Source organism: Solanum tuberosum, unplaced genomic scaffold (genome assembly GCF_000226075.1).
Source record: "Solanum tuberosum cultivar DM 1-3 516 R44 unplaced genomic scaffold, SolTub_3.0 scf00292, whole genome shotgun sequence".
NCBI lineage: Eukaryota > Viridiplantae > Streptophyta > Magnoliopsida > Solanales > Solanaceae > Solanum > Solanum tuberosum.
Window position 1 is genome coordinate 43,021 of NW_006239216.1, and position 21,090 is coordinate 64,110.

General features: G+C 33.6%; 2 protein-coding genes and 1 non-coding gene across 3 annotated transcripts; 2 read left to right on the plus strand and 1 right to left on the minus strand.

Annotated features, from left to right (window-relative positions):
- The first annotated feature begins 1,504 nt into the window (after nucleotides 1–1,504).
- On the plus strand, nucleotides 1,505–6,796 carry LOC102589708 (uncharacterized). Its single transcript, XM_006359147.2, has 5 exons — nucleotides 1,505–2,063; nucleotides 3,074–3,172; nucleotides 3,677–3,721; nucleotides 5,100–5,237; nucleotides 6,267–6,796. Exons 1-5 carry the CDS (start codon nucleotides 1,668–1,670, stop codon nucleotides 6,618–6,620), a joined length of 1,032 nt encoding a protein of 343 aa, XP_006359209.1. The 5' UTR covers nucleotides 1,505–1,667; the 3' UTR covers nucleotides 6,621–6,796.
- Nucleotides 6,797–8,077: 1,281 nt separating this feature from the next.
- Nucleotides 8,078–14,629, plus strand: LOC102590040 (DNA repair endonuclease UVH1). The gene is made up of 11 exons (XM_006359148.2): nucleotides 8,078–8,729; nucleotides 8,954–9,258; nucleotides 10,043–10,257; nucleotides 10,640–10,716; nucleotides 10,936–11,100; nucleotides 11,428–11,776; nucleotides 11,852–12,219; nucleotides 13,213–13,323; nucleotides 13,407–13,667; nucleotides 13,752–13,975; nucleotides 14,082–14,629. The coding sequence occupies exons 1-11, from the start codon at nucleotides 8,154–8,156 to the stop codon at nucleotides 14,290–14,292; spliced, it is 2,862 nt and encodes a 953-aa protein (XP_006359210.1). The 5' UTR covers nucleotides 8,078–8,153; the 3' UTR covers nucleotides 14,293–14,629.
- A 745-nt stretch (nucleotides 14,630–15,374) lies between these two features.
- Nucleotides 15,375–15,446, minus strand: TRNAW-CCA (transfer RNA tryptophan (anticodon CCA)). Its single transcript has one exon. It is a non-coding gene; the product is annotated as a tRNA-Trp (tRNA).
- Between the last annotated feature and the right edge of the window lie 5,644 nt (nucleotides 15,447–21,090).

A 21,090-nucleotide genomic window follows, 5' to 3' on the forward strand; every position in this document is an offset into this window, starting at 1 on the left:
AGCGAAAGGGAGCGGGAGGGGAAGAGGGATTGGGAGTGGGAGTAGCCGTAGCTGGCTGAGTTTCATCATCATCATATTCATCAACATTATTATCAAAACTATCAACATAAGCATTAACATCATCATGTTCATCATCTTCAGGTAATTCCTCTTCAAAATTACCAAATCTTCTTTGTAAATGTTCATGATAAGGATCTAATCCACTATTACTATCAATATTAAAAACAGTTTTATCAACATGCGTATAATCATTCGTATTTATTCTTAATTGAGAAGTTTTTTTAGTTTTAGATTGAGAAGTACTACCGTTTTTTTTATTTTTCTTGGATTTTGAGCTCCATAAATTAGTGATCGAATCAACTATGGTTGTTTTACCCTTGTCAACATTGTTTTTACCGGAATCCATATTCAAATATAAAAAGTGAGTAAATTATATATAATACGAAAATGATTAGCAAAGTTTTAAACAAATAAATAACTAAATAAGTAGAGACTAGAGATTAATTACTCACAAAATAAATAATTAAATGTAAACAAATAAATAACTAAATGAAAAGTGAGTTGGAACGAATGTACCAAACGTCTACTTAAAAAAGTAGACGTGTATGACCGGAAGGCAAAAATTGAAAGTTGAATTTTGAAGCTCCAATTTCCAAAGATCAAATTCGTAATTTTAACAAGAATAAGAGAATTTAGAGAGTAAAGAGTAGAGAGATTAGAAGATATTTTTGTGAGTGAAAAGAATGAAAGATTAGGGGTATTTATAGTTAAAAAAAAGGATGAAAATGTAATTTTAAGAAGTTTGGGGTATTAAAAAAAGTTTGGGGGGTAGGGAGGTGTAAAGGGGGGTTATGGGGGTGAAAGAGCCGTTGGTGGCGCCCTAAACCCGTTGCCCAATTGCTCTCAACAACTATAATTTGAAATTTCAGATTAAAAAAAAAAAAAAAGACCGAACTGGACCGGAACCGGGACTAACCGGACCCCGGACCGGTAAATCTCGGTTTCCGTCCCGTTACCCCTCCCGGACCGGTACAATGCCGGATCTAATCGGTACTATCCGGAACCGGTAACGGACCGGAACCGGTACCGGCACCTCCCGGTTCCGTTGCCAGCCTTAGGTGCAGGTAACAAGTAAAATATAGATAAAAAATACAAAGAAAATTCAACCCGTGCCAAACCCATGATCCTAGATTCCTCATTGTACTGCTACTACAACACTGCTTGCTTGACTATTTCCAATTGTAACATTTTCTTAAACATTATTATTATTTTTTTGGTCTCAGTTTATATGATTAATTTTTATTAATCAGTTAAATTTTTTTATTTTTTTTTAAAATACTTATTTTATTTTTAATAAAGTAATTTCTAATCACATGAATATATATTACTTATTTTAGATGATGAATTTAAAAAATTATAACTTCTTTATACCAAATCAAACTAACTAATATAAGTTGAGACGAAAAGAGAGTATAATTCATTTCCATAATCTCTTCAAATTTTAATTATTCATCTTATAGTATAATAAAATTACCTTATTTTCTTACTCTGCTTCAGTATCTTCAAGGTCAACGATACCACTAAACCAAATCATACAAAAATCTCAGAAACCAAATCGAATCAGCCAAATTCGTTTCTGGGTTTTCATCTCCACTCATCAATCTCAAATGGGTCGGAAGCCAAATGATTCCGAACCCACTCGTTGTGCTACTATGATCCTTCTCGTGATGGGTCTTTTTTCGTGTACTGTCGTGTACATTTTCATGTCGGCGGTGATGAGACCCACCGGAAATTCGGCTGTTGAGCGGTTGGCGGCGGATGACGCTGAATTTGGCAGCGGTGGTGGTGGTGGTGGAGTGGAGGGTGGTGGATGTTGTAATGGGATCGAAAGTTTTGAGCTTTGGGGAGCTGCTGTGAAGTGGGGTTCTGATTTTAAGGTTAAAAGTTCTAAGGAATGTTGTGAAGCTTGTAAGGATATGTGTACTGGTAATCACGGGCCTTGTCTTTGTGATACATGGGTTTTTTGTGGAGATGAAAAAGCTTGTGGTGACAAATTTGGTGAGGTGAGCTTGGGATTTTTTTTGCTATTTTTGTCCTTTTTACTTTTTCGGAATCTGCGTATATTTTACCCTCCCCAGACCTCATGTGTGTAGTTGTAAGATGTTGGCAGTTTGAAATGATTTACATAGTGTCATTGATTGTGCGTTTATGTCCAATTTTGACAAAACCATGCAGATTTGGACCTTTAATTATGAATGATCATACAATCATAATGTAATAAGATAGAACACGAGTTTGTGAATTGTGATGTTGGTTTATATACATTTTGTCATGAAAATTGTGAGTATTTGAAAAAAAAAAAAAAGTTTTTGATTTCAAAGTGAAAAAATGATATTTGAAAATTGTAGTTGTTTGTGAATTTTCGTGTGTAATTTGGAGTGAAAACAGTTTTTTGGTGTTTTTCAAATTCCGGAATTTTATAGCTAAACGTGTTTTTCGGAGTTCAACTCGGAGTATTTTGCTTGTGATTAGCTAGAAATGCCTGCCTTAGATGTTGTATGGTGTGTTTAAATATGGCGCATGGATTTAATTTCAGCATTTATGTAAAATAGGTACTTTGTTTTTCAGCTGACCATAATTTCTAAAATAGTTCAAGGAACACAACAAACAACCACATGAACCTGTCGTTTTCCTTGACAATCTGGAGAATTAAATGAGAAATTGTCAGAATTAATCTCTTTTCTCCTATTGAATATTCAAGAATAGGAGGTCCAACCGCTAAGGTTCCAAAACAAACCAATTGGGCTTCCAGAATAAGTTTTTCGAGGTTAAAACAGTTTACTGAAGTTCGGAAAGTTAAAAATACTATTGCCCGTTTATAATAGTGAAGCATACTCCAGTTTGAGAGAAGTCCTCATGTACTTAAATTTGGCATCTATTACTTCTGCATTAATTTTAGATAACGTTATTGTATGATTATCTTTTGGTATTTTTAGTTACTTTCTGAGCTAATATACACAATGTAAATGGGAGTTTGACTGTTTAGTCTGGCATGTTTTGCTTCATGCTGCAGTGCTGGTTGAAAAAGCAGAAAGATACTTTGTCTCCTGACAAAATGGATGAGGGCGACAAGAGTATGTGGACGTCTGGCATAGTTTTCGGGAAAGGAGAGGTATACAACTTTCTCAACAACCTAAAATGTACTGCCATGTTTCTCTGATAGCATTATTTTTCTTCACTGTCCGCTTGTAAACAAGTAGATTCAATTGTGAGAATAAGTTTTGGAACTCTTTGCAAAGATGCCTGCAATATTGAAACGTATACTACAACAGGCGTCACCCGTGAGACATTGCCATAGACATTTTTGCAGATTAGTCTTAAGATTTACTACTTCCTATTTTTACTTATAAATCATTAAGTTTATAATGATTGAATGCTGATTTATTAATAGGTAACTTTTTAGATTCTTGGGGAACGTAATGCATCTAGGTTTATTTCTCTTGGTAGCTTCTCTGCTCTGTTGATTCTAATGTTACCTCATATTTTTTCTTGCTGCATCGGGGAAACCATAGAACTCTTTCATTTATGGAGAAATCATATCAGTATTTCCGTATTATGTTTGATATTTAATGTACTAACTACAAAAAATTTTCTTTTCAATCCCGCTTGTTTTTAGGGAATTGTCGCATTGGAAACAGAATTTGGTGCTATTCACGTTAAGGTATGTTCTGTTTCTTGATGAATGCCTACTTCTATATATCTTGGCACAGAGAAATGACAGTATCTAAACAAATGCTGCGAAAGTGCAACTTATTCTAACTATGCGGATTAGCCTTTGGAGTGCATTTTGAATAATTTGGCTTAGACACTAAATTTTCAGTGTCTGCCAAGTGCCACTGATTTCTCTTATCTAAATATGCATATATATGGATGGGAATCAGCTTGTAAGAGTGCATACATTTCCAAAATAGTTTGGGCTACTTCAATATGCTATATTGTTTTCTGACTTGAGGGATAGTGGGATACAATACAAGTGCATGATGAAAAGGTTTTGATTGAATCCAGGCAATGAGCAGTAGTCTTTTAGTTTTAACTTTAATAGAAGGATACTTAAAATGTATCTCCGCCAACATTGAGATGTCTTTGGAAAAAGTAATAAATTAAAGCAATAGTTTCTGGAAGTTCTTGCTAAAGAAGTTGATTAGCTGATCATCTTAATTGAAAATATTGAGGTGTAAGCAACTGCAAAGTTGCGAAGGAGGAAGGAAAACCTGTTAGGTGATCATGGTTCTGGATCAATAAGAAAGTTCATGACCAACAAGAATTGTAATACCATTATTGCATGCAAATATGGTAGAATCAAGAATGCTGTGGATTCTTTATGTGATTTATCAAAAACAAACAAACAGATAAACACGTTGATTCCTACTGTGACCCTAATGAACCAGGTCCCCTTTACCATTTTCATCATTCTCATTTTCTGGTATAATATGATACTCAGAAAATTAACAAGATAAAGCATGTTAAGATCAGCATCCCCTAATTATCCATTTATGATTTTCCATCTAGGGTATGTCGTTGTTGTTTGTCTTATCTCTACAGCTACTTGCTATCCTTGATAAAATAACTATTTGCCTGTCCAGAATTCTGCTTTTTCTTCATGTATCTCCCCAATTTTAAACCAGAAAAGTAATAGATAAGGAATGGGAAGAAGCAGAAGAATAAGTAGAAGAAAAGAGAGAAAATCTGAGAGCTGAGGACTTGAGGCACACACTTTTATAGATTTTTCATGGCCTTGTTTGTCAAAACATGAGTAACACGTGTTTTTTATAAGTTTCTATCTCCTTAAATATGACCACTACTAGTGAGGACTGCACCTTTTTCAAGTCTTTGTATTTCTTTAAGGTATAGGGTAAGCTTTGTTTCGTATGGGAGGGGATGCAGTATAACTTTAGATCGAAATTTGTCATCCATAAGATGTTTTCAATACTGTATCAGTTTTCAGTGTCACTAGGCTTAGTTATCATCTAGTCCTTTCCCTTAACAAGGATTTTCTAGTTTCTATTGACATTCATGTCTGTATTTTCTTTTTTCCTCAGCTTTTACCAGAATGCTCCCCACACTCTGTTTTTAATATTCTGGAGTTGTTGAGGTTTCGACACTGTGCTGGTTGCCAATTTTTTCGTGCGGAAACTCGCGGACAAGTTTGGGATGCACGTGGAGATCACATAAAAGATGTAAATTTTCATCTCTCTTCTACACTATTACATGTGACTTCTAATCCAAACAGCTCCATTTTGATCACATGAGTAAGATAAATTATAGTAACTTGTCTCAATTTGGCTACTTTGACTAAATGGAGGATTAAGAACTAGTGTTCATGTTATCAATTTCAAACTTCCCCCATCCCAATTTTTATGGCACTCTTTTTGTTGAAGTTTTCTTTAAATTCGATTGATACATTTTCTTCTAAGCAACTTTTTAAGTTTCTATTTAAAGTTTTTTTCCACTACTATGTATATTCTCTCCATGTCACATTTTATGTTAACTATTACTACTAAGGGAATTCTTTTGCAACGATTACTTCAAACATTTTTTTGAATATTCTTTTATATAAAAAATGTGATTTATGTAAATTCTATCTAATTTTATTTCATAAATTTGAAGAATCAATATCTGAGTTTATGCTGAAAATTAGAAGGTTTGACAAACTCTGGCATTTCAGGATGGAGGAAGGAATATACTAATCAAATTAATATCCTACATGCCATGTCCAGTCAAATAGTGTTCACATAAAATGGAATGGCCGAGTACCATTTTGACTTTGTTATATACGTAGATCTGGAAAAACATGGAATGTGAGAGAAAAGTTATGAATGTATATCCTCCGTTGCTAAAAATGTTTGGCTCCTTCCTCTGTGGACCCCAAAATTGTGTCCTATTTCTTCGTTCATATAGCTATGTGTTACACATTTTCTATGTAGTGCATTCTGCAATTTAACTTCCTTCCCAACTGATATGGCTCGTCAAAGCTCTTGGGAGCACGACATGAAAAATTAGTTGCTGCTGATAGTATTTTGCTTATTGCATCCTGTGGTTGAAGATAGATTGTGTAAATGAATTTTCATCTAGTATTCGTCTCGTGTAAGAGATTTTCTTGAGTGCATTATTCATTCTGTGCTGATGTTTGTGCACTCGTATGCTATCTTTCCGCTAAAAACTTTTAACTTTCCTGACTTCTTTGCATCTGGTTTACAAAATTTCAGGCTTCTTTTGGTCCTCCATATGGTTTGTTACAAGGAACTCTTGGTGCTGAAGGAATACCATTCGAGACAGTCCCTAGTGAATTCTGTCCTGAAATAAGACGGGGTTCAGTTGCATGGGTTGGTTCTGGCCCTGAATTCTTTATAAGCTTAGCAAACCATCAAGAATGGAAAAACGCGTACACTGTTTTTGGCTATGTGCTGCCGGAGGACTTGAAAATCGTAGAGAAAATAGCTCAGCTCCCCACGAAATCAGATATCTGGACCGGAGTTAACGTGACAATCTTGGAGAACCCTGTACCTTTGAATGTACGACGAATCAAGTCCAGCAATGATGATCTGAACCTCAGTCGTTAGCACTTAAGGATCTGTATGATTTGCAAATTAGCACAATACTGCTACTTTGTATATTGAAATTATAATTTTGAAACTGTTCTATGCACACTTCTATACCCATGTTGTAATCAATTTTGCAGAGCATGTTTTCATAATTTGGAAAGAAGAAATAACACCTTGAATTTTGTTGGTTCCAAGTGAATTGCCTATTACTATATGTTCGGTAAGACAAATATTTTTGGCAATTTATTTTTTGGGAAAAGGGCTTGATATACTCATCAACTTTGCTATTTGGAGCTGATATGCCCCTCATTATGAAAGTGGCTCATATATACCCTTATCGTTATACAAACGGCTCACATATACCCCTAATGTTACAAAATGAGCTCACATATACCCTTCATTTAACGGAAGTGAAAAAATTAGTTTTAAATTTATATTTTTGACTTTTAATTTTCTTCAAAATTATTTAGGGGTATATATGATTCTTCTAGCAAAGTTAAAGGTATATTTTCATCTATTTCATACATAAATTATTTTTTTACTTCTTTGATTATAATTATTTGAGTTTCTTATTCTCATTTTTTTTTTCTTTCATTCCTTAGGGTAAAGAAAAAATTTAAAACTATTTTTTGTGGCTATATTGTAATTTAAAACTATTTTTTTTTGTCTATATTGTAATTTGAAGAAAAAAAATTGGTCATCTATAATAAGTTTTACAAGAATATTAGTGAAACATAAGTAAATTTGACCATCAAAATAATAAGTCTAAATTAGTCATTGAAACAAAAAAAGAGTCAAAAAAAAAAATGTTTGAGGAGGATTAAATATAATCATATGGGATTATATATATATTTTTAAGAAAATAATAAAAAATTAAACTAAAATTATTTTTTTTCATTTCCCTTAGAGGAAAAGGATATATGTGAACCATTTGTATATAAGTAGGGTATATATGAGCCACTTTCATAACGAGAGGTATATCAGCTCTAAATGACAAGTTGAAGGGTATATCAAACTCTTTTCCCTTATTTTTATATAACAGTACTTCATTGTAGCAGTCAAAAGTATCACATCAAATGACACTATTATAAAGAGATTAATTTTTCAAATGTGTGTAAAATTCCACAAAATGGGTTTTGAGAGTGTAGAATGTACACAAATCTTATCACTATTCGGGTTTTGAGAGCGTAGAATGTATACAGATCTTATCACTACCTCATGGAGATAGAGAGACTGTTTCTGAAAGACCTTCGGCTCAAGTGCACCAATCCAAGTGCAATAAAATTTCTAGATGAGTACATAAAAATGTTGAAAGCTTTCTCAAGTGACAAAAATGGAAGTATGGGTAGCAAAAGCAATACATTTTCAAACTGCAGGGGCTAAACTCAGATTTGAGATTTGGCTAAACCCCAATTTTGCAAATATTCTCATATATATATCATAACTTTGAATTTTTCCAACAAACTCCACAGCTACCTTCCCGCCACCACCATCTCCGCCACCATCCACCATGATCGCCACCGCATAAGGCTGAAACCTAGATTTCAAAATATGGTGCAATTTCACGAGCATATAATCACAGAACTTCTAGAAGATTCTATCGGTGGTTTAGTAGTTACTTCCTCAGGTCTCGGTCTTCATAAGCTCATATCCTCCCTTTTCCTTCTTCACCACCACTCTCAAGGCTGTTTACTTGTCCTCTCCGCCACTCCTCCTCAGAAAAGCTCAATCTTACGAAATTACGAAAATGACATTCAATCCCAAATCTCCGGTGAAGTTTCGAATTTACCATCGGAGATCACTTCCGACTTACAGGCGAACCAGCGGCTGGCACTGTACACTTCCGGAGGGATTTTCTTCATCACCACCCGGATTCTTATTGTTGACCTGTTGACTCATCGTCTCCCGACGACTGCTGTTGCCGGACTTGTTATTCTCAATGCTCATTCGCTTTCGGATACGTCAACAGAAGCGTTTATTGTACGTATTTTGCGGTCAACGAATCGTTCTCTTTATGTTCGTGCATTTTCCGATCGTCCTCATTCTATGGTTTCTGGTTTTGCTAAAGCTGAGAGAACGCTTAAATGCCTTTTCGTTAGAAAGCTTCATCTTTGGCCTCGATTCCAGGTAATTCCTATAAACTCAATTATGGAAATATGTAGGCGTTTGGTATGAAGGGTAATAAACCAATTACTTCATGGTTGTCCAGTAATTATTTTAAATTAGCCTAACCTCTTTTTTCCAGTTTGGTTGGATTATTTGAAGGGCCAGTCTATGAGCTGGGGGAGTGGGGAAAAAAAAATCTGAACTTGGGATAAAATGGTTTGAGTGGTTTGTTCTTGTTGTTTCAGGTTTATGTATCACAGGATTTAGAGAGGGATCCACCAGAGGTTGTGGATATAAGGGTACCGATGTCAACATATATGATTGGGATTCAGAAAGCAGTGATTGAGGTGATGGATGCATGTTTGAAGGAAATGAGAAAGACTAATAAGGTGGATGTAGAAGACTTGACAGTGGAGAATGGTTTGTTTAAGTCGTTCGATGAGATAGTGAAAAGGCAGCTAGATCCCATCTGGCATACCTTAGGGAAGAGGACGAAGCAGCTTGTTTCAGACTTGAAGACATTAAGAAAGCTGTTGGATTACCTTGTTAGGTATGGAAGTTGGTGTTTTCTTTCACCATCCTTTCCTTTTACTCACTATTTTGTTGGTATTAGATGTCTGTGAGATATTTCTTGTCTATCTATAAGAAAGCTAGTAGATGGCACTTAATTCATTGAGCAAGAGGGTTTTTAATTGTTAGTTCTTTTCTGCGACATTGTCCTTGTTGTTCATTGGTAAAGATGCTATTATTTGATATTTGGTATTTATACTCTTGATAATTACTGCATCTGGTTATGGCTCATGCAATATTCTTACTCTGTTGATTCGAAGTGTATATTTGTCGGGTGTCAATTAGAGCAAAATCCCAGCGCGCAATCATATGTTATTAGAAGTATGAAAATATCAAGTTTTTAATTTGGAATACTACCACAAATATAAACAATTGTATGACTTGTATGTTTTACTGGTTTTTAGACAGTTTTCTGCTCATAATAGGTGAAAGTATCAAATAGTAATCTCTTGTCTAAAATAAGTTGCCTACTTTCTCTTTTTCAGGTTGTCTCAAAATCTTGCCCACTTTCATTTAATGGAATGTATTAGTGCGTTTCCAGTACTACAATAAGTTTTCTTAGACCCACTTTTATTCTTCTTAATAGAAGTTTATTCCATATTCTGGATGGAGGATATAATAGGATGGATCTACTTGGTTGCTAGTCTGAATCCGATGTTTATCCTAGTTTAGGAGGAGGGTAGTGGTGCTGTCTGTGAGGTTTGCTTCAGTGCTAATGGTTCTTGTATTTGTAGTATAACTTGATCTAATTTTTATATGAGTAGGTATGATGCTGTAACTTACTTGAAGTATCTAGACTCACTTAGAGCATCAGAGAGTTTCCGGTCCGTCTGGATATTTGCAGAGTCCAGTTACAAGATCTTTGAGTATGCTAAAAAGCGAGTTTATCATTTTGGGAGGACAGATAGTGGAAAACTGGGCCTGAGCAAGACTGTATCAACCAAAAAGAGAAAGCTTAATGACAACAAGAAGGATGAAGGTGTGTATTAGCAGTGCTGGCACTTTCTTTGTCAATTGGTTTCTTAGTTTATTTACTTAATTAATGATAGACTAATTTTAATAACTTGAATGCGAGGTAATCATACCAATCTCAAAATGGAGTTAACCCTGCGCCAAATTCCTCACTTTTCTAACCCCCCTCCCAATTTTTTTTTTTAATAATAATAATTAAAAAAAAGGGGCAAAAGGAAGCACTTATGAAGTTTTACAGTGGTGGAATTTGAAAAAGGAAATAAACAATCAAAATAGCTTAAGGTGTAAATTTTCTAATCTGAATCTTCCTGTTGATCATTTAATAGTAGCGCAACAGTGTAGAGCTGTAAAGCATGACATAGTTCCTCTTGTTTTTGTATGTCTCAAAGATCAGTCAACAAGTACAGAGACCAGAGTTGTTTTGGAGGAAGTCTTGGAGGAGCCACCAAAGTGGAAGGTCTTACTTGTGAGTGAGTGACTTCCATTTTCTCTTATCAATGTAACCTTTGGCAGTTGAAGAATCAACTTTAAATATACTGTATAACAATCCATGTTTACTTATTAATACTATTGGTTTCAATTTGGGTTGCTGGTTTCTGCCCAAGTAAAAATTTATTGCTTTCTTGGGTTTAATCCTAGATAATTTTAGTCAACTAGGATTTTACGGGATTGATTTGTTTCACAGGATGTCCTAATGGAGATACAAGAGGAAAGAGATAAACATGCATTGTCTGGAGAAGAGAAAGATCATCTGGGTGATGGGGATGATAATGGAATTGTTTTAGTTGCTTGCAAAGATGAATACTCATGCATGCAACTCAAAGATTGCATCACAAATGGCTCACAGAAGGTTTTTCCAATATCTTATCTTTACCAAGCCGCACTTCTATTTTCTTCATTTGTTCAGTTTATCTTCCTTCTTTTTTGGGTATAGATATATATTTATTTATACATTTTAGGCGATAAGGGAAGGTATATGAGCCAATCTTGATAAAAATTGTTAGTCCCAGTACACGAAAAAGAATAGCGCGAACGAATTACTGCAAAGTTATACTAAAAGGTTATTTGAGACGATCTAATCTTTTCTTAATAATAACACAAAAAATGGATCTATGTTGATCATGTTTTACTGTGCTATGCACAATTGGTATCTTAATACATTTTGTACATTGGATAGGTCATGCGTGAAGAGTGGGAAAAGTATCTGTTGAGCAAGGTACAGCTGCAAGCATTGCCAAAACGCAATGCCAAGAAAGCTAAAGAGCCTAAAGGGTTTGGGGTACTTGATGGTGTTGTTGCAACAGCACCTGGAAAGAAAGCAGAAGTTAGTAGCATAAGCAAGCAGGAGCATGATGCTCTGCTGGCAGCTGCATCGGAAGTTAGCAAAAGAATCAACAAGGATATTGTTGGTGAAGATGATAATCGGAAACATGTGGATGGTGGAGGTTCTGTAAAAGGAAAGGGTAAAGGAAAGAAAAAGAAAGGTTCAGCTGGTGAAAAAACCAACAATGATGTGGCACCTGAAGGTAAATCTGATACTTTTTCCTCTTACAACAGATAAAAACAAATGAATTAAAGCTAACGTTCCTGGTATCTCCCAGATGATGCAATGGAAGGCGGATGTTTGAATGAAGTGTTTCTTCGAAAGCACAACCAAGGTCTGAATGCTGAGTCTTCAAGAGAAATGAAGAAACTCCCACCAGTGGTTTTCTATGCCTTGGAGAGTGATAAAAAAATTCTTGATATTTTGAAGCCCTCTACCATTATTGCTTACCATCCTGATATTGCATTTGTGAGAGAGGTTGAAATGTATAAAGCTGAGAACCCTTCAAGAAAGGCTAAGGTGTACTTTCTCTTCTATGAAGACTCTACTGAGGTGCAAAAGTTTGAGGCAAGTGTGCGTAGAGAAAATGGAGCATTTGAGTCCCTCATAAGACAGAAATCACTGATGATGATCCCAGTAGATCAGGTTAGCTCTTTTCTACTTGTAAAGATCCACTCATCAAAATATCAATTTGCACTGTCTGGCGGGGGTGGGGGTGGGGTGTAGTCTCATCACTGATGCTTGAGCTTTGACAAGTTCTAATTTGTTTGGTTTTCTTCTTCCCATTTCAGTACATCTTTTTGTTTCCTGTTTTCACAAATTCTATGCTTGACATAATAACAATGTCATTATTCAGTAGCTGGTTAACTTCTTCGTAACTAATAGTCTGTTTGGCCAAGCTTCCAAAATCTGGTTATTTTGAAATGTTTATTTTTTGTCAGAATTGCTTTTCAATTAAATAATTTTCGAGAATTGCAGTTTGTGCTTCTCGAAAGTACTTTTGGCAATATTCGAGCATCAATTTGTGCTTCACCAAGATTCTAAAAGTATTTATGGAGAAAAGCTACTTTTTCAATTTCTGATAAACAACTTTTTCTACCACTCAAAAACAATTATTTTTTTCCTATAAACTTGGTCAAAAGGGTCTAAAATAAGCACTTTTGGTTGCCAAAAGCTTGGCCAAACAAGCTATAAAAGATTAGTTTTTCATTCATAACTGAAAGATATTTATTCATACAAATTTTGAGGGTGCAATATGATATGGTAAAAGTAAAGATGCATGAATAATTTGTATAATGTAAGAGTGATCTGCCTAGGATGTGGAGTCCTTGCACAAAAATTAAAGAATTTTAAGAATTAGATACTCAATATGTGCATTAATTTTTCATCAGTGAGTGACTTGTATCTCGAGCCCATAGTTGATTTTCAGGTGTAGAATGAGATTCCCTTTAATCTGCAACCAACTCTAAAATGAAAATAGTTGTTCAATAGCTGCAGAAATGCAGTTCTGTAATCTGAGCTCTATTCTTCCTGATTTTGGTAATTGTCTCCACAAATTGGCATTCTTTTGGGAGAACCAAACTTTTTGTACTAGTAAATGCTCCTCTGTTTTGGGATTTAATTGTGGATAATTATCAGGATGGACGTTGTCTGGGACTGGATTCCTCCAATGAGCCTCAGTCCGTTATACCTCAAAATCTTATAACCAGAAAAGCTGGTGGAAGAAGAGAAGCAGAAAAGGAAATGCAAGTACGTATTTCCATGTTTTTTTCTGTTGATAATTACATAGTTGCACGACGTCATCCCAATACAAAGACTTTCTTTTTAACCAGGTCATTGTTGACATGAGAGAGTTCATGAGTACTCTTCCTAATGTGCTTCACCAGAAAGGCATGCGCATTATACCAGTGACCTTGGAAGTTGGTGATTACATACTTTCCCCATTGATATGCGTAGAAAGAAAGAGTATCTCTGATCTATTTGGCAGTTTTGCATCCGGCCGTCTTTACCACCAGGTGGAAATGATGTCACGTTATTACCGGATTCCTGTTCTTCTTATTGAGTTTTCACAGGATAAAAGCTTTTCATTTCAGGTAATTGTGCTGTGTATATTCTGCTTTTGGTTTATCTGTGTTTTAATAGTTGTTTTACTTGATAAGTTCTTGTTTCCTTTGTAGTCTGCTAGTGAAATTGGTGATGACGTAACCCCAAATAGCATTATCTCAAAGCTTTCCTTGCTTGTTCTCCACTTTCCTCGGCTTCGTATCATCTGGTCTCGCAGTCTGCATGCAACAGCCGAAATATTTGCTTCTCTTAAATCAAACCAAGATGAACCTGATGAGGTCAAGGCAATTAGAGTGGGTGTACCATCAGAAGAGGGTGTTATTGAAAATGATGTCAGGTTAGTTCTAAAATTATATTCTGCTTGCTACAGGTTGAAAAATCTATAATTATATTCTGATGTTTAGCAGCTTGATAACATTCTTCTTGACTTCACTTTTTCGTAGAGCTGAAAATTACAATACATCTGCAGTAGAGATGTTAAGACGGCTGCCAGGCGTGACAGATTCCAACTACAGGGCAATAATGGATGGTTGCAAAAGCTTAGCGGAACTTGCCATGCTTCCGATGGAGAGATTAGCAGAATTGATGGGTGGTCAGAAGGCTGCCAAAATGTTAAGGGAATTCCTTGATGCAAAATACCCAACCTTGCTGTAGCTCCCCTCCCCATTGGATTACTTAATGCAATTGTTCTAGAAAACGACCTAGCTATACTGCTGTATCATCATCGGCACGTCCCCAGATCTTACGTGCTGGGAGGAGATGGGAAAAAGTTCTCATGGCCATCAATTTCCATCGTGTAGTTCTTAGGTTACATGATCTTTATTGCTTTGTTCATTTATTTATTAGAAGTTAGCTGTCACTGCAATTTGTGAGCTCAATTGTAGAGCTTTGCAATTTTAAAGAGACTTTCTCTGGCATGATTCTTTCTGAAAGATTTGTTCAATGTGCAATGGAATCAAAAGGTGTGAAGCCAAGATGTGTCTTTATGTTATGGTTTGTCTGCTTGTGCTATCTTTGATGTCACTAAAGTAGTTAATATGTGGAATGGGATAATCTTTTCAATATGATTTTTACTTAATCTACATTTATTTAGAAGTTCACTTTACCTCCTAGAATCACATGAAATAAAGAAGTCAATAGAGCAAACTATATGACTTAATGGAAGAAAATTTTCCATAGGTGATGATAAGTTTTGAGTGTTTTCTTGGATAGTTATAGCACCCCTTAGGTTTTGGGTCAAAAATGAGAAAATTCTTTTGCTTTTTTAGGGGACTCTCAAGAAAATAAGTAGTTTGTAAGCTGGTCGTCAAGAGTATTCTGTTGATGTTTGGTGGAATCATATCATTCATGGGCGGATCTAAAAGGCGTGAAGTGTTCACCTGAGTCCTCTCGATAAAAAAATATACTAAAGAGGATCTAGGAAGGAGTGAGGTGTTCACCTGAGTTTGTGTTAATACTCGAAAATTCTGTTGATGTTTGGTGGAATCATATCATTCATGGGTGGATCTAGAAAGGGGTGAGGTGTTCACCCGAGTCCTCTCAATAAAAAAAAAATACAGTAAAGCGGATCTAGAATGGAGTAAGGTGTTCACCCGAGTCCGTGTTAATACCAAAAAAAATGACAACAAAAAGATACTAAAGCGGATCTAGAAAAGAGTGAGGTGTCCACTCGAGTCCATGTTAATACCCAAAAAAAATGATAACAAAAAAGGAGGAACCCGTATGGATCGGGGGATTGAACCCGACGTGAATCGAACACGCAACCTTCTGATCTGGAGTCAGACGCGCTACCATTGCGCCACGGATCCAAGATGTTAATTTTCTGATCATATATATTATAAGTAATAAAGCTAATAACGTGGTCATGACTCAATCAGCCAATGCAATACCACTTTCTCTCTTTTTTATTTTTTTATTTTCCCTGTTTGAATTATGATTGGACACCATGAACATGTAAATATTCCATTTATTAACGTGACGTGTTATGATATTTTGATACGTACCTTGTTTATAAAACAGTAGTTTGGTCTATATACAAGCTAGAACCATACCCTACTCAGGTTCAAATATCTATATATATACAAGCTAAATTAATAGTTTGGTAAGTTGCTTATAAATGAATTTTAAAGATGATCTAGAGAAGTGAATAATAGGATACTACGTAAAAATAACGTATACATTAATCGTCATTCGTCACTATAGAACTATGGAGCATCGAACAAAGTTAATTAAACATTAACAAAATAAATGGGATAACAATAAATCGAAAAATGAAAATAGACTGTCTGCTTATTGAAAATGAGAACATAAAGTGTCACCCACTTCGCACTATCATTGAAAATGGTAAGTATCATTTTTTATTTGGCAAATAAAGATCACAAACATGTCGAAAAAAATAATAATTTGGGAAAACATGCTAAAGGAAATAGAGTTCTTAATCTCATTTAATTTCAAATAATTAAATCCTAATTTTTTCTAAAAAATAAAATAAATTTTAGGATTTTGACTTTTGATCACAAAAGTAAAAATTCTGGTGGGGTGCAGCATGCATGTTCTTGAAATTTTGTTAACCAGTAAAAGGACAAATGCTATTGGAAAAATCAAATCTCATAGTACAATAGAAAAGGATTTTTCAACTCAAAACTTCAATATGTCCATTACCTTTTTTTTTTTGTTTTTTCCTTCCTTAGCCCGACTAATCTGGATTCGCGTCGTGTAGAGTCTCACTTAGAGAGAAACATTCTCTACCAAAAGTTTTTTCATATTCAAGATTCGAACTCAAAATGAGAGAATCAATCACATCCACTACACCAATTTTTGATAGTAATATGTCCATTAGTTAAGCATGATCCAAATAGCAAGATTTTGTTTACAAAAGGGCCCCTTCTATTTATTTTTTTGGACATATTAGTTGACTCAGCATGAAGTTTAAAATAATAAAAAGTTTTTTGAATTTTGTGAATTAAATTAAAAATATGCATAATATATTAAAATATTCTTTGAATTTTGTGGTTTTAAACATATCATATGAGATGTTGCTAGTGAGGGCGTTACCAAGGTATATAAAGTAGCATTTTTCATTTAAAGAAACTAAGAATTTGAGGGAGTAATAACAATTGATGGTGTAGTTGTGAAAGATTGGTCTTTAGTTAATAATCATGGTTTCAGGGCCAATTTATACATACATTTTAATTAATTTCTTAAGGTACTTATTGTTATATAAGCGTGAGTTCATGAGTCATCATAGAAGCGCCTTTTGGATTTAAGCAAGACGATAAAATTGTAAGGCCCAAAAATATTGAGGTGATTTCGAAATATCAAACCAAATTAGACAATACCCCGAGAATTGTGCTTTGACCATGACATAATGCTTATATATATTTATTTTGCAAATACATAAGTCCTTTTTAGTACCCATACTTTTTCTTCATAGTCATAATTATTGTCACACATATATTCTTTCCAATAGAACTATAGAAGATGACAAGTTTATTGTGTGGTGGGAATTAATTAATTAATGAGCTAATAATCCAATTTCTGATATCCATTTGCACCATAATTATTGGCTTTAATTTCTAATATCAAACAAAAATAATTGGATCAATAGTGAAGATATATAATCATTTCCTATATATATCATTTTATGTTTTACTTCAGCTGAGTATCTATATTGAAAATAACATTTATATAAAAATTATTTTTCTCAGATCCTACTTATAATTATACTGAATACGTAATAATAATACTGAATATGTTACTATTATCGTAGGGTCATGTGAATTTCCCCTATCCACTCTTTTTCCTACCTCTCCCACAAAAAGGGAAAACAACAACAAAACACCAATATCATATGCTATGCTGGATGCCATTATATATGTTTCATTGGCCCAATAAAATATCAATGCATGTGGTAATAATAATATTCAGAAGGTTATTAGTCCTTTCTGATTTCATGTGTAAATGACTAGCTACTTGAAAAAGAATGCTTGCTGTGAATGATCCATCATCATTTGTTCTTATCACTTTCTTTTTGTTTTGGTCTTCCTATTCATCATCACCAACACAACATATTCAGAGAAATCTTATGAAGTGAGGTTTGCATATAAGAGAATAGAGTGTACGTAAATTTCATCTTTACCTCTTAGAGACAGATGTCTAACTGTTTCTGAAAGACTCTCGGCTTAAGTGAAGCTAGCAAATCAAAATAGTAATGGTCTAATGGAGAGGAAAAACATGAAAAGTAATTGCAAAGCAATGCAGAGCATATATGCAAGGCGTTGTATATAACATCATCAACAAAGTGCGACCGTCTAAACATAATAAACAACATAGGATTGATAACATATACTATAAGCCAAAAACTACATGAATAAGTTAATATTACGACATACACGATGCTCTAGACTACCACTAAGTTAAAGACTATAAAAATAGGTTAATACTAAGACAACGCTCGACTACCTACTTATAACTCTCTACTCTTATTCACGACCTCCACAATACTATCCTATCTATTGTTTAATTTTCACTTTAAAATTTGATTAATTCATATTCATACCAGAAAGGTCAACATTGGTGGTAAAAAGTCCTATCAAAGATAATTTCATTATCAGAATTTGCTCAAGTTTTCTAATTAATAATTAAGAAGTACTTACCAATTCACCACAATCTTTGATTTCGACCTATATTTTATGCAATTCCTCTAACTAAAAGGAACAATAGTTACTACTCTCTATATTTCAATTTATGTGAACCTGTTTAATTAAATACAATTTTTTAAAAATAAAATAAAATATAATTCTAAATATATCATAATAGTTATATGACTATACAAGACAATAGGAGAGGTGAGGAATGAGGTCAATGAGAAATTAAATTCCTAGTTTATAGTGCCCCCACTTTGTTTAAAAAATAATACTAATTATATTATTAATAAGTAAAAGGCTACATTTGATGTCTACGACTGCTAATTCATATATTCTCTTTGAGTGCAACTTAATTAATCACCAATAAGATTGAAAAGCTCAACAAAAAATTCCACTTCCCCTTAATTCTTTTCTTTAAAATAGTTAACAGTGTATATGCTTTCCCACTGTGTCAAATCTTATTATAATGCAAATCTTAATTAATGGAAGTTTAATTCTTGGTCTTAATCATCAGAGTTTTGTCATTACTCTTATGCAATTGTTTGTATGATCCTAAATGAATTTTGGACTTTTCTGGAATTTGGAAATGTGGAAAGTGCCATTTGCCACTACTTAATTATTTGTTAGTCAAGAGGGATATATATTGTGACACGGCTAGAAATAAAAGGTTTTTTCCACTGCGAATCAAAATTATGAAATATGATTTTTCCATCTATCTCCCACCGAATCAATTCATTGGGAAGAGATATGGTGGGAAATAGATTTTCGCTGAAATATTGAAAAACTTCCTAATTTTTTCAGGTAAAAACACTATTTTTTTTTATTTTTCTCGCTGATTCAATCAAAATAATGTGAGAATAGTTGCTGAACGTTTCATAATAGAAAAATAGTGATTTGTTTTTAGTAGTGTGGTAAATCATGGCCTAGTTGCTAGAAATTTTGTTGTGTTAATTCACAGTCTATATATTTAGTGACTATGAATGATCATAACGTATAATAATTGGTTAAAAATTAATTGCTCACTTTCAATAGTAATTTTTTATGTTGCCTCTTGACGTTAATTCTTGTTCAGAATGACATCATGATATTAGATATAAAATTGGTGTATGCAAAAACATTTTGTACCAATATAGTTTAATGATACAATTTGGGATTTTCATGAAAATTAGGAAGATGATCTAGGGTGTTTTTTGATATTTTTTAATAATCAGGAAAATATTATTCTAAAAATATTTCTACATACAAACCTTATAAGGGTGAGGATGGAGTGGGGTGGTTGTTTTCTAAACTAATATCATGAAAGTCTCATTTCCCAATTTTGAAAAAAAAATATAATTTTTTTTAATAGAAAGTGTTTTTAAAATTTCGACCAACAAAACATGAAAAAATTTGAACACATTCTTTGAAAAATGTTTCATCTGTCCAAACACACCCTTATTCAAGATATCCATATTAACTAACTTATCCATAACTTTGAAGAAATTAACAAAAAAAGGTGAGGTGAAAAAAGAAAAGGAATCCAAGGTTAGATAGATATGAGAGGGATAAAAGCTTAACATAATATTCTTTAATTTTGTGTTGTGATTGGTCCCATAGCTTTTTTGTAATAATAAAACTTTAGATTTGGGAAGAGATATTAGCCAATTGACAATTCTCAATTACATTACTTGTACAGTTCTTAGATTTTATTCTCCAAATGTTTTTTGACTCTCTTTCCATCATTTAATAGGAAAGTGTTTTTTATTTAATGTGTGGTATGTCTGATTAATTTTGAATTGACGTTGAAAAATCTCATATTAGGGATAAAATATTTCCTAACAAAGTCGATTTCATACCTGAGGGGATTTGAATTCTCGAGACTACTTCTGATTAAGAATTGAACATGTACTTATCACTCCACGACAAGCCTGATGGTAACATAGAAAGTGTTTTGATACACCTATTGAGTGAAGACTTCTTCCAATATAATTTAGATTATAAGTTTTTGGTATAATGTTTCATGACATGTTATATCCTTATATACATAGCTACTACAAAGTAGTAGACTTTATGAAGGGTACTTTCTAGAAGATATCTAGCCAGGCTTAAATAAGTTGTGTGTTAGAAAATTCTACAACACTTGTTAATACATGGTTCATATATATTAATAATGGAATTATGGATATACTTAAACACAATTTTCACTTGGTGTGATTTAATTTTTAATTCTCCAATAAGTGGTGATGTAGAGGTAGCATCCTCAATTATCTACTAACACTATATTTAGAAATAGTTTTTTTTTTTTCCGAAACAATAAGAAATTTGTGTTATAACATAGGAGTATATATTTTTGTCTCCATCTTCATCAAATTCACTGAAAAAAAGGTATGGTGAAAAATAAATTCTCATTGAAATACTGGAAAATATTTATGAAAATTGTAGAAAATTTATCTTGCACTAATTACTAGTATTACATAAACCTGTACAAATATATAATACAAAAAAACATTAACGAGGAAGTTTTGACCAAAGTAAGCTATTATAAAAATTATTTTACCAAAATAATACGTTTTTTTAAAATTTTACAAAACTAGTATAAACGTAGTTCACAGTAACGTTTTAGGTTATATTTTATTCAAAAAAATTGAATAACAAAAAGACAAAAATTGACAAAGTAAACAAACATAAAACGTTATTGTCAGTAACGTTTTATAATTCGTTACTCTGAAGCACGTTTTACAGCTAAAACGTGACTCACAGTACGTTTCTCAATGGTGAAAATTGAAATCCAATCTTGTACATCTCTCATTCATTATTCAAATTTCCA

Excerpts from the sequence above, each read along its gene's own strand:
- LOC102589708 (XM_006359147.2), top strand. The coding sequence starts at position 1,668 with ATGGGTCGGAAGCCAAATGATTCCGAACCCACTCGTTGTGCTACTATG. Across the intron at positions 3,173-3,676 it reads TAGTTTTCGGGAAAGGAGAG|GGAATTGTCGCATTGGAAAC; the intron begins GTATACAACTTT and ends GCTTGTTTTTAG. Across the intron at positions 3,722-5,099 it reads TTGGTGCTATTCACGTTAAG|CTTTTACCAGAATGCTCCCC; the intron begins GTATGTTCTGTT and ends TTTTTTCCTCAG.
- LOC102590040 (XM_006359148.2), top strand. The coding sequence starts at position 8,154 with ATGGTGCAATTTCACGAGCATATAATCACAGAACTTCTAGAAGATTCT. Across the intron at positions 10,258-10,639 it reads TGACAACAAGAAGGATGAAG|ATCAGTCAACAAGTACAGAG; the intron begins GTGTGTATTAGC and ends TATGTCTCAAAG. Across the intron at positions 13,976-14,081 it reads GTTATTGAAAATGATGTCAG|AGCTGAAAATTACAATACAT; the intron begins GTTAGTTCTAAA and ends ACTTTTTCGTAG.